Here is a 12,333-nt window from a genome sequence, read left to right as displayed (position 1 = left end):
TGTACATACTGTAACACCCAGCTGTGGGGATAATAAACTTTATGCTTGAATTTTAAAGTTTTTCTTTTTTTTTTTTTTTATCTAAATTTTTTATCTAAATTTTTTTTTTCTCCATTTGTTTTTCATTCCTTATCTTATACTTTAGATCTGTACAAATACACACAAATATGGTTCTGAATGTTCACCAGAATTGCGTCAGATTGGAATTAGAAAAAAAAAGAATCAGGGTTATTAAAGACACCGAGTGGACAGAGAAGAGTTAAATCTGAAACCTGAAGAAGAATTACATGATATTCATATACAAGAATGTGCAATATGTATGGAATTTTGAAATACAATTAACAACAAAATCTGCATAAGTCAGGGCCGGATCTTGGGGTAGGCAGAAGAGGCAGCTGCCTAGTGCTCTATAATATGGGGGTGTTGGGCAGCTACCTCTAAAATTGTCTTCTGCCTACCCCTATTACACACCTCTTTGTCTTACTCCCCTTCCTTTCCTCCTGACACCCTCCCTTCCGTCTCTGTCCCTCCCCTCTATCGCTCTCCCCTCCGTTGCTGTCCCGTTCCTCTGTCGCTCACCCCTCCCTCCCCGTCAGTCTCTTGACTCTCCATCGCGTGCACATGCGCAAGAGGTTTGCCGGCAGGATCGCCTATGGCAGGAGTGGACTTGGGTCGTGTGGGTCAAGCTTTTCTGGACCAGCACATCACTACTGACCATGTACTAATCTAGATTTCAAAACAAGCACTTCACTGCCATTACTTAAAATTCCACAGGCCCCCTGTACATGGACTCCAAATCACATCCAGTGCTAGGGACACAATAACTCAAAGAAAACGCTAAGGCTCAGTGACCCACAAAACTTGGGCATGCAGTGGGGCATTTACAAGTTCACTGCTACAGTATGGGCCAGATTTATATCAAACTGGAAACTCCGGAGGGGTTTTGAGTTATTAACACTAACAGGAAAATATCAGGAAATGTTATTAAAGAAAGAAAATCAATGTGTTTGATCAGTCAGATTTAAATTTCCTAGCACTGTGCTCTAAACTGTAACACCATTTTGATTCAAAAAGTGCTGCAAAAACAATATTGATTTAAAGCAATGCTCTGCTATGGAAACTTTGTAAATCAAGTACTACAAATCAGTGATAGCAATGCAAAAAAATGACCTGCAAATATGAACCGCTAGGGTCGGCCTGCCCAGACCCATTCCGGTTGCTATTTCAGATAAGCAGGTCTCTTGGGGAAAATGACTTAAAGCAATTCATCTTAATTAGCAAAACTGTAATAATACATACAACCTGACCCTAAATTCCCCAGAAATGTGTTCAAACTTTCCATAGTCTGCCAGTTTTGTAAATTGACATGGTTTTTTAGGGGGTGTGGCCATAAAATGGGCATGGTCAAACATTTTTTGCAGCAAATCTTTTTGTTACTCTTTCTATTCCAAATGTTGAGAGGTATGCATATTATCCATTAGGTGTCACTGTATACTTTGTCCCAGTTTACCCAATTCCGGTTTTCCTGGGAGATGGTCAACATTGTTTTCATAGATTCAGTTGTGGAAAGTGAATCTCTTTGTTTTAGTGACACCAATTGTCTTCCAAACCTCTCTTTTGTTTAGCATTGCCATGTTCCCAAAGGCTCCAACCATCACTCAAGCTCTTATGTGTTTATTGCAACAGCAGCTGATTTTCCAATGGTTTGTTTGGATACCTATTAGAGTCTCTTTCACCAATATTCTTTATTAAACATTGTCCATTGCAACATTCCCACTTTTGTGTCAAAAAGACACACTGGGCCAAATTGTGTATTTTTCTAAGCAAATTTTCTGTAGCGTTACCTTCTTCCTAGTGAAACTTCGTTAACAAATTTACACTTACGTCAATTTAAATATGACGGGTACATACGGGTCATATATATATATATATATTAGTCCACTCACAGGAAAAGAGATTACAACAATTCAATAAGGTGAAACCAAAAAGGTTTTCTTCTTGGAACCTTCGTCAGGGAAAAAAACTGCGGTTATTAGTGAGTTGGTGACATTGCTGGAAGTGGCCACTTATTAAAAATGTCCAAGAAAGCAAAATATAAACACAAGAGGTCTTCTACATGAGCCTACCATAAAACAAATGTGGCATGAGCTTCAAATGGTTAAAAAAAGTGTAAATAATATATATTTAACAGATACAATGTGTTAACATAATCCCACATTAAAATATGAAAAAACGCCAGCATTTGCTATACATTGCCTGAGTATCAGAAACTGGAATTCCTAAGGAGACCAGTTTCAGAAGCTCTGACTTTGTACCCATTACAGGAATTAGAGATGATGTGGTACATACAGTGCAATCACATTCATTTACCCACATATTAGCATTTTTGTATTGCAAATTGAGATAAATTATGACCAAAAGTAATAAAAGCTATGAGCATATGACCATTAGACAAAGTTTGCATCATCAGTTTGAAATTGGTGGATAGCATTGGCTAAACCTGAGTACAGGCTAATCCAAGGGAGACTCCGGAAGTAGAATTCATTTGTTCATCAATCAAGTCCTTTATAACTTGAATCAAATGAAGGTCTATGTCAACTCATTTTGCATCATGCCCAGTGTCGGACTCGCCTGGCGGGACACCAGAAAAAAACCTGGTGGGCCCGACCCTTAATGGGCCCCCGCTGGGCCACTCTCCTCTGTGGATCGGAATTGAAAAAAAACAAAAGTTTTTTCTAGGCGGCATGCGCACGGCACCTATTCATTCAGGCGCACCGATGCCTGCGTACTTTGCGCATCATAGTAGGGGGTCGGAGGGGGCCCTGGACATTAGTCCCCAGTCCGACCCTGATCATGCCTTCTGCTGATCTGGAGTATCAACTTATTTATGTAAGATTGGGATTTTAGTCATTCAGCAGAATCCACTGCTATAGCCTGTATTTTACTCTATATATATTAAGTACTACATCTATAAAGGGGGTGTTTAAATTAACTTTTAGTATGATGTAGAGAGTGATATTCTGAGACAATTTGTAATTGGTTTTCATTTTTTATTATTTGTGGTTTTTGAGTTATTTAGCTTTTTATTCAGCAGCTCTTCGGTTTCCAATTTCAGCAATCTGGTTGCCAGGGGCAATCAGGCATTAATTTCAATAGGAGACTGGAATATGAATAGGAGAGGGTGTAGATAGAAACATGAATAATAAAAAGTAGCAATAACAATACGTGTGTGGTCTTACAGAACATTTGTTTTAGATGGGGTCAGTGACCCCCATTTAAAAGCTAGAAAAGTTTAAAAAAAATAAACTATTAAAAAAAATAAACAATGAAGACCAATTGAAAGGTTACTTAGAACAGACCATTCTATAACTGCCTAAAAGTTCACTTAAATGCGAACAGCCCCTTAAAAGCAGGAGCAGGACTCCAAAGAAGGTGTCTTTCTTTCAGAAGCGTTCATTGTTCCCTCACTGACTTGTTTGCAAGGGGAGGGCATTAAAAAAAGCCATTGTAAAAGTTGCCTAGCAATGTGATGTAAACAACTCCCTACTTCGTCCAAGAAACTCAGAAGTGGCAGAATTAGGTTCATGAGTGCACTATAAATTCCAATATAAATCTGATGGGAACTAGTCATGGATCAGGTAACTTTTTTTTTTTCCCCCCACAATTGTTTAATGATATAATTTGATATATTTGCCTTATGTTACAAGAGCACATTTTATTCATACAAATATTTACTTTTTACCGATACTTCCAGATTTGTTCCATCTGGACAACTTATGTAAATTACTTGTTATAATGAATAACTTTAATATTTAGTCTCTTTGTAACTGAGGTGATGCCGATATCTTGCCGATAACTTATTTGACTGTCAGTTTAACTCGTAAACATTGGAAAGCAGACAGCAGTATTGTTTTATGAGTTCAACACGTTTATTGGCTCGAAGTTTTATAACTGCAGATTACATTTGCGTGCCCGGGACTTTTATGAAGCGCAATTTGATGACGCAGTCCTGCTCCACAATATAGTGTTACAGCTGGTGTCATTTTAAAATCTTTTGTCTTCTGTATCCAAATTTTACTTAGCACCCAACTTGCCATTATATTTGTCTCCTCTATGATTCAGATCTCTTCCCCTAGACCTGATTGTCAGGTGCCTATTCATGTGGCTTACATTGTTGCTGCGTGTTGCTAGAGACATATTTGCTGTGATGGATTCTGGGGATTGTAGTTTTGCAGCTGCTGTAGTTATTTAAAAAGTTGCTCAGCAACAGTGGGTGTGGCAACAGGACTATTAACCACTTTAATAATTATAGCAGCGCACTCCGGGACCTCTTTGAAGAATCAAACGCTTCCAGATTACGAGTTGCATGAACCATTAACCACAGAAATATCTGTAAATTAAGTTGCTTTTTTGTGGGTTCGAAGGAAACAGCTGCAGGAAACCGTTTTGCCATGGATGAGATAAAGTGTCTGGGACTGCTTGCAAGATCATTTTTTAGTTTATTAGGGTAGGACTTCACGGACGATTCTGCCGCGACCCGATGTGTCTGCATCCGACAGTCGCGTTGCATCAACGATGCGATATGATCCGACAATAGAATTAAGGTGGCCATACACGGGCCGATAAAAGCTGCCGACAGACCGAGTCGGCAGCTTATTGGCCCGTGTATGGGGGCCCCCGACGGGCTTCCCCGATCGAGATCTGACCGAAAGTCGGCCAGATCTCGATCGGATGGGGTTAAAAATCCAGTCGGATCGCGGCCGCATCTGTTCGTTGATGCGGTCCCGTGATCCGACAGCCCGTTTGGCGAACGCTAGGATCCGATCGTTGTGCCCTAGGGCCCACGATCGGATCAGCCCGATATTGCCCACCTCAAGGTGGGCATATCGGAGGGAGATCCGCTTGTTTGGCGACATCGCCAAACGAGCGGATCTATCCGTGTATGGCCACCTTTACTTACCTTAATTCCGTTGCATCCGACGTAACGCCTGTGGAGTCCTACCCTATCATTTTCACATTATTTATAATATATTAAGGAAGTAGTATAGGGGACCAGATTATTGTTACCTGAATTACATGGTTAGGTGACATCTCTGAAAATATGTATATTGTGCTGCCCCCAAGTAATTAAGGCATTTTACTTTATTACTTTATTTTTTTTCTTACAGCTGTTTCCTTAGAACCCAAAAAAACTCGAATTAACTTGCACATATTTCTATACTTAAAGTTGTTAAAAGTCCTATTGCCACCTCCGTTGTTGCTGAGCAACTTAAAGGACAACATAAGTTTAATAATCAACCTGGCTGAAAACAAAGGCATTCTGTTTAAGCACCTACTGTGCAGAGTGAATCCCATGTCCCTGGCTTCAGTCAGCTGTAAACGCACACCCTGCATAATCCCAGTCTCAGAGTTGTGTGAAGTAGTTAAAATCCTTTACTGTTCCCACCCCGCTGCCTTGGGCACTGAAGTTTTCTTACAGCATTTTCTTTACTTCTTCCCATGTTTGTAATTTGAATATCCCTTTCCTTCTTGCTTGAAGTGCTCCTATCTTCATTTGCATGCGAGTCATCCTGACCCCTGTGAGGCCGTCCCCAGCTAAATTGAAGTGTCTCGTTGCTAGAACGAAACTCAAGTCCTTCCTCTCAGCAGGGTTGCCAGGTTGGAGGTTTTTCTTCCAAATTTGGCTACTTAATTCAAGCCCAGGTACAAACTAGCCAAGGCACAGATTTGGGATAGTTTTTGGAGCCTTGGCCGGTTTGTACTTTGAAAACTAGCTAAAGTTTTCCCCCTAGTGTGTCAACCCAGTATATGTTAGGTAATATTGTTTTTATTTAGCAAATGCCTACAGCCAAGGTTAATGTGAAACTGCAACACCCAGAATGCATTTGCAGTAGAAAGGCATAGAAATTTATATTTGCTGCAGTTCTAGCCTATCTGTCCCAACCTTTCTGTACTACAGCCTGCAGCCTGCTGCATCTGGTATGTGATAATCACATGTGCCATACAATTAGAATTATAGTTAGCTGCTTCTATATGCTGTTGTCATATTGATTATTCAGTGTACAAATTGGGCTATTTTTGGGCTACTTTTAAAATGGCTTTTGACTACTTTTTGGCTAGTTTTTTTGATAGTCTTTGGCTAGTTTTGAAATTTAAATCTGGCAACCCTCAGTTACTGAGATGTGAGCAGCACTATTATAGTGAGCAGAGTGCACAGAGTGGCTGTGGGCAGGATCGTAGTGAGTGTGTACTTGCTGTCTTTCAGTATAATGTTAGTTAAACTATGACGTGTGTCTGGGGTAGGGAATGTTCAGTGCATGCGCATAAACAATTACTGGCTGAAGGCAGGAGCATGGCCTTTAGTTAGATGGCAGCAGTGTTACATTATTTCGGCCTGCGAGATGACATTAATATTTTTATTTTTAAAAAAAACTTTTTTGAGGGAAAAAAAACATAGCGATCACGGAGTACAGTATGAGGACTATTGAAGGGGACAGTAAGCTTTTCCTTCTCCTTTAAATAACTGCACTACAGCAGATGCAAAACTACAATCCCCAGAATCCACCACTACGAATGTGTCTCTAGCAACTCTTATCGCAGGGTTTCTAAGAGACAAGAATAGATGAATAGGCAGGGTTGGACTGGCGGAACACTGTGAAAAAACCCTGTGGGCCTGGCCCTAATGGAATACAAATCGCAGACGTGATTGCTTCGGATTTCCAGAGTTGCCTGACTATGCTTTGTGAGTATCGAATAAGCAACTTTGGGAGACTTCGGAAATCCATTTGGCGATTTGTATACTTGCCGGCGGGAAGGCATTTCGGGGAGAATAGTCTCCCGCAGTAGAGGAGATCTGTCGCTGGGTGACTTGTGCCACCTTGTAGCATTCTCTGCCAGGCTTTTCTGATTGCTGTGCAACTTCCTGCAGCCCTGATATCACTGTGCAGGTGGTTACCAGGCAACGGCCTACAGCAGACATACACAAGCATACCACCTGCTCCAATGTAGGGGACTGCTCCTGGAGGCTGGTTAGTGTGGGGATCCAGCACTACCTCTCTACATTACATTGCTTTTTTGTGGGTTCTAAGGAAACAGCTGCAGGAAACTATTTCAGCCAGCCATGGATAAGGTAAAGTGTCTGGGACTGCTTGTGAGATTTTTTTTAGTTTATTAATCCAAGCCAATTTTCATATTAAGAAAGTAAAACAGGGGAACTAAAGGCATGTAAAAATGAAAGCATATACCAGAGAGATACAGGGTCGGACTGGGGGGCCCGGGGCCCACCGGGACTGCTGGTCCAGGGCCCCCCGCCCCCCTACAGCGACGCGCAGAACTCGGCACAACTATGCGTACGCGCCGCTCGAACGCCGCCATGCGCATGTGCGAGCGGCGCTTCTCGGTGCGCATGCGCGAGGGCCGATACGCATCGCCGAAAACTTTTTTTTTCCCAAAATTTTTATATTGGTAAAGGGGTCTGGCCCGGCGGGGGCCCACGAGGGTCGGGGCCCACCGGGTTTTTTCCCGGTGTCCCGCCGGGCCAGTCCGACACTGGAGAGATACCATGCCATTAGGGTGATATTTTATATTCATCGTCTCATGTAATCCATTTTCACATTATTTATAATATATTGAAGAAGTAATATAGGGTAAATAAACGACTGCATTATTGTTACCTGAATTACATGGTTAGGAGACATCTCTGAAAATATATTTATTGTGCTGCCCCTAAGTAATTAAGACATTTACTTAATTTTCTACACCTTAAAAGTATTGATGCACCGAATCCAGGATTTCTTCTGCCCGGCCGAACTGAATCCGAATCCTAATTTGTATATGCAAATTAGGGCGGGAGGGAAATCGCGTGACTTTTTGTCACAAAACAAGGAAGTAAAACATGTTTTCCCTTTCCCACCCCTAATTTGTATATGCAAATTAGGATGCGGAGACTATTCTGTATTCGGCCGAATCTTTTGCAAAGGATTCAGGGTTTGGCCTACTTTAAAAAGACATATTATGTAAAAGAGACATATTATGTAAAAAAACAAGAATGTACCAGTGCATTATACTCTTTTAGATATAGAAGGAATGTGCATTAAAAAATTGTGTTTCTGGTTATTTTATTGAAAATTTCTGCAAAAACCGTACTAGTCCCGTCCATCAGTTCCAGTTCCTGTCTGCTGAATTCCCAGGCTGTGCAGGGGAGCTGGTGGCACTCAGCACACTGCACTGTAGGATAGGAAACAATCAGCAGCTGGCTGACCTGATAGGGAACTGAAGCCGATCTTTGCTTGTGTGACTGCAGGGTTGTGATTGGCTGTCCTCCTACTACTGTGCTTCTGGCAGGGACCATTAGGACACCCCCCCCCCCATTTAATACAGGACAAGGACCAGAGAACATATATGAGGATCTCCATAAAGGGGCTATTTTTGAAGACAATGTTAATTTACAGCCAAAAGTAAAACCAGCTCCATATAGTATATATTATTGCCCAAAAAATGAGAGGGGGAGGTTCATTTAACCCAATATGTCTCCTTTAACAATGTCTGTTTGTAGTCATGGGAGTGGGACAGAATATGGCACTAGTTACTTAGTTGACAGTTCTAAGGGCTAGTCCACACGGGGAGATAGCGACGCGTTTGCGGTCGCGGCGACAGAGCGCCGCGACAGTCGCCGCGACCGGCGCAGGCGACAGTTTTGTATGGGCGCCTATGTAAAAACGCCTGTGCTAACCACACGAGGCGATGCGCTTTTCAACAGTCGCCTGAAAAAGCCTGGCGAGGCATTTTCAGGCGACTGTTGAAAAGCGCATCGCCTCGTGTGGTTAGCACAGGCGTTTTTACATAGACGCCCATACAAAACTGTCGCCTGCGCCGGTCGCGGCGACTGTCGCGGCGCTTTGTCGCCGCGACCGCAAACGCGTCGCTATCTCCCCGTGTGGAATAGCCCTTAGGTTATTTTCTAATAATAGGCTCAGTACTATGTGTATTTGACTCAGTTGCTAAGTATGTTATGTTGCTGCTTGTTCATTCAGTTAAAACAATATAAACTAAAATGGCAATCAAGTTTAAAAACAAAGAAACCGGTCAGGTACATATCAACCACATCCAGCTAAGCAAGAGGGTCTGTGGTAACCCACTCATTTTCCATTAAAGGGACACATTCCAAGCTGTAGTTATTTCTACCCAATCTTTGTAGTCATTATAAATAAATCAATTAAATTATCTTACTGATTCATTCAAATTAAATTCTCAGAGCCTTCCAGTGAACCTGATTGCTCTTTGCAGTAATAACAACTATTGATCATTATTAGCCGATAATTCAGTATTGGTTATATATAAACCTGCCCATTTACATTTTGCATGTGCGTTTATTGTATCATACTCAAGCTGTTTGAAAGTACTTTGAATAGTATATGAGCAGTAGTTACTAATACTATTTGTTTTACAGACACAAAAATATAGCAACAAAAAACTGCGAGAGAATTCGCTGCAGTTTTTGCCACAGCTGCCTGAGGTAATATACTGTTTATTTTAATTATTTTTACGGGCCTTTCTTTACTTATATAAATATATATATATATATATATATATATATATATATATATATATATATATATATATATATATATATATTTGTGAAACAAAAGTCATGAATAACATTAGGGGCAGACTTATCAATGGTCGAATTTAGAGTTTATGGGTGTTTGTAAAATATAAGAAACAAACACCTTTTAACTGTGATTCATGTAAATTAATTGTGTATTATGTGATAATTATCAGGGTAAAAATGCAGGCACACAGGAAAGATTATTTTCTTCCACAGTTGCACTAAAAATACAAGAAATACCAGAAATGTTTATTTTATAGGCAAAAAACATTTTGAACATAAGTTCTATTTCCTGGGGTCTCTAAGAACAAAGTGCATATCTCCCTGATATTTAGACCATGGCCTTTAGAAACATCTCCCAGTTGCCTGTTTTCATAAAAATTGTCAATAAATAAGAGAATCAAGATTATTCTCTATTCTCCTTAGACTATTTTTTTGTAGTTGTTAAAGTTTCTTACACTCTTTTACTAGATGTTTTAAATGCCAGGGTAAGTGACAACTAGAAAGTGAATTCACTTGGCACCTACACCAAATTATTTTAATTAATATACATATTATTTCCAGGTAAGGACTAAGCCACAATGGATAAAGACTGCACCTCAATTTCTTTTAAGAGAAGAGAAAGCCCTTAAAGACATTGACACTTTTGACCTGATGCCCAGTGAGTAATTGACGTATAGTTCATAGTGTTCTGTGTAAAGAGTGATTTTTTAAAGAGCCTGAAACCACCTCCCCCAAAAAACATTTGCCAAATGAAAGAAATTTTAATTTTGAGCATATTATCAATATATATATTCATTACAAATGTTCATTCATTTGTAATAACCGCTTGCATATGCATGTATGTCACATACAGACCCATTTCACTTTCCCTTCAATATGCTAATTAAACATATCAATCTATGTTAGCTAAGACTGCAAGCTCTACAGGGCAGGGACCTCCTTCCTGCTGTCTCTTACCACATGGTGCTAAATCTCTGTATATTTATAATTATTTTTTGTTTTTACTATGCTTGACTTCCTTGTGTGTACTTTTCTACGCAGTCAAATTGTACAACATTGCATATCCTAGTAACATTGTATAAATAAAGTTAAATGTAAATTGCATACTATATCTTAATAACTGCCTTTGTTTAAACATTATAGAACGGTGTTTAAATCCAAAACAATCAAGAAAGAAAACTCTGGATTCTGGTGTACCATCATCTGGATCTTCAAAGGGACCAATCAGTTACTTGCAACGAAAGAAAGACCAAGAAAAATTTAGAAGTGCACTAGTTGATATAGTTTTGTGAGTTTTTCAGCAGTCAAATCAAATACTGACTTAACCTTTTTTTTCATAATTATAAAACAATACAGTGTTCATTGCTGTAATGCCTGTTTCCTTAAAAGTCATCAGTCATCTAATGACTAGAATGTCAAAGTACACACTAAATAAACAGAAAGTAATACATTACTAATTAAATCCAAATGTAGAAACCTTATGTCTCTCTTTACCTAAATAGTCCATACCACACCTATCTAACTAACATATTTTTTGTGAAACCCATCGTTATCTCCATGTGACCTTGGAGAACTTCCCTAGTTAGGATACACAATTATTTAACACCATTGTCATCACATTTACCTACATAACAAAAATGAATGGGTAAAGTGTTCATAAATACAGTACAAATATAATAGCTTTGCCAGGGAAATTACAGGTATGAGATCCCTTATATGTAAACCTGTTACTTAGAAAGCTCCAAATTACAAGAAAGCAATCTCCCACATTTTAATAATAATTATTCCCTTTTGTCTATAATAATAAAACAATGCCTTGTATTTGATCCTAACTAAGCTGCATGAATCTGTGTTGGTGGCAAATTAATCCAATTGGGTTATTTAATGTTGGTTTACCTTTAAATTAACTTTTTGTAGGATGGCTATTCTAAGCAACTTTTCAATTGACCTTCATTTTTTTTTTTTTAAGTATTTGCTTTCTTTTTATGACTCTTTCCAGCTTTCAAATAGGGGTCACTGACTCCATCTCTGTAAGGCTACAAATGTATTGTTACTTGCTACTTTTTATTACTAATGTCTCTGTTCAGGCCATCTCCTATTCATATTCCTGTCTCTTATTCAAATCAATGCATGGTTGCTAGGATCATTTGGACCCTAGCAACCTGGTTTCTGAATTGGCAAATTGGAGAGCTGCTGAATAAACAGACAGACGTCTCTTATCTGGAAAACACCAAGCCCTAAGCATTCCAGATAATGGATTCTATACCTGTATTTAATCCCCCTGTATCAATCTTTGATCAGGATTGACTTGAAGTCTGCATACAAGTATTGTTAGTTACTTTCATACAATTTTTTAATGTAATGGTACATGAAGTAATGAACATTATTGTATTGACTTTTCATAAAATGGTTGGTGTAACTGTACTATGTTTTTTTTAAGGCAAAATGAGACTGCTGCTGCTGAACAGCCGTTTCCCCTTGATGAAACTCACACTTCACCTGCATCGGAAAAGGATATCTTGGTAAATTGAATATGCACTATTAGAATTAATTATTATTTTTATATTATATAATATTTTCTAAATAGGCCATCTGTATGAAGTCAATACTAGAGTTCTTGAGTTCTTGTTGTACCTACCACCCCTATGACAGTAACAATGTGTGCCTTAAAATGTGTCTGCCTTTTTCCATCTGTCATTACCATCTCTTATTCCATCTTTCCT

General features: G+C 39.3%; 1 protein-coding gene across 2 annotated transcripts in view; it reads left to right on the top strand.

Moving 5' to 3' along the window:
* Positions 1 to 3,465: 3,465 nt before the first annotated feature.
* Positions 3,466 to 12,333, top strand: part of dnah7.L (dynein, axonemal, heavy chain 7 L homeolog) — a 77,977-nt gene continuing 69,109 nt past the window's right edge. Inside the window, exons 1-5 of one of the 2 annotated variants that reach the window (XM_041577203.1) lie at positions 3,466 to 3,638; positions 9,449 to 9,514; positions 10,172 to 10,268; positions 10,754 to 10,898; positions 12,051 to 12,132. In XM_041577203.1, the coding sequence (XP_041433137.1) occupies positions 3,630 to 3,638; positions 9,449 to 9,514; positions 10,172 to 10,268; positions 10,754 to 10,898; positions 12,051 to 12,132 (399 nt within the window). In that variant the 5' untranslated portion in view covers positions 3,466 to 3,629. Of the gene's footprint in view, positions 3,639 to 6,710; positions 7,130 to 9,448; positions 9,515 to 10,171; positions 10,269 to 10,753; positions 10,899 to 12,050; positions 12,133 to 12,333 lie in introns of those variants that run through there. The other variant, XM_041577204.1, reaches the window with a different exon arrangement.

Source organism: Xenopus laevis, chromosome 9_10L (genome assembly GCF_017654675.1).
Source record: "Xenopus laevis strain J_2021 chromosome 9_10L, Xenopus_laevis_v10.1, whole genome shotgun sequence".
Lineage (NCBI taxonomy): Eukaryota > Metazoa > Chordata > Amphibia > Anura > Pipidae > Xenopus > Xenopus laevis.
Note: the sequence above shows the minus strand (reverse complement) of the source record. Positions and strands in the feature narration are given on the sequence as shown.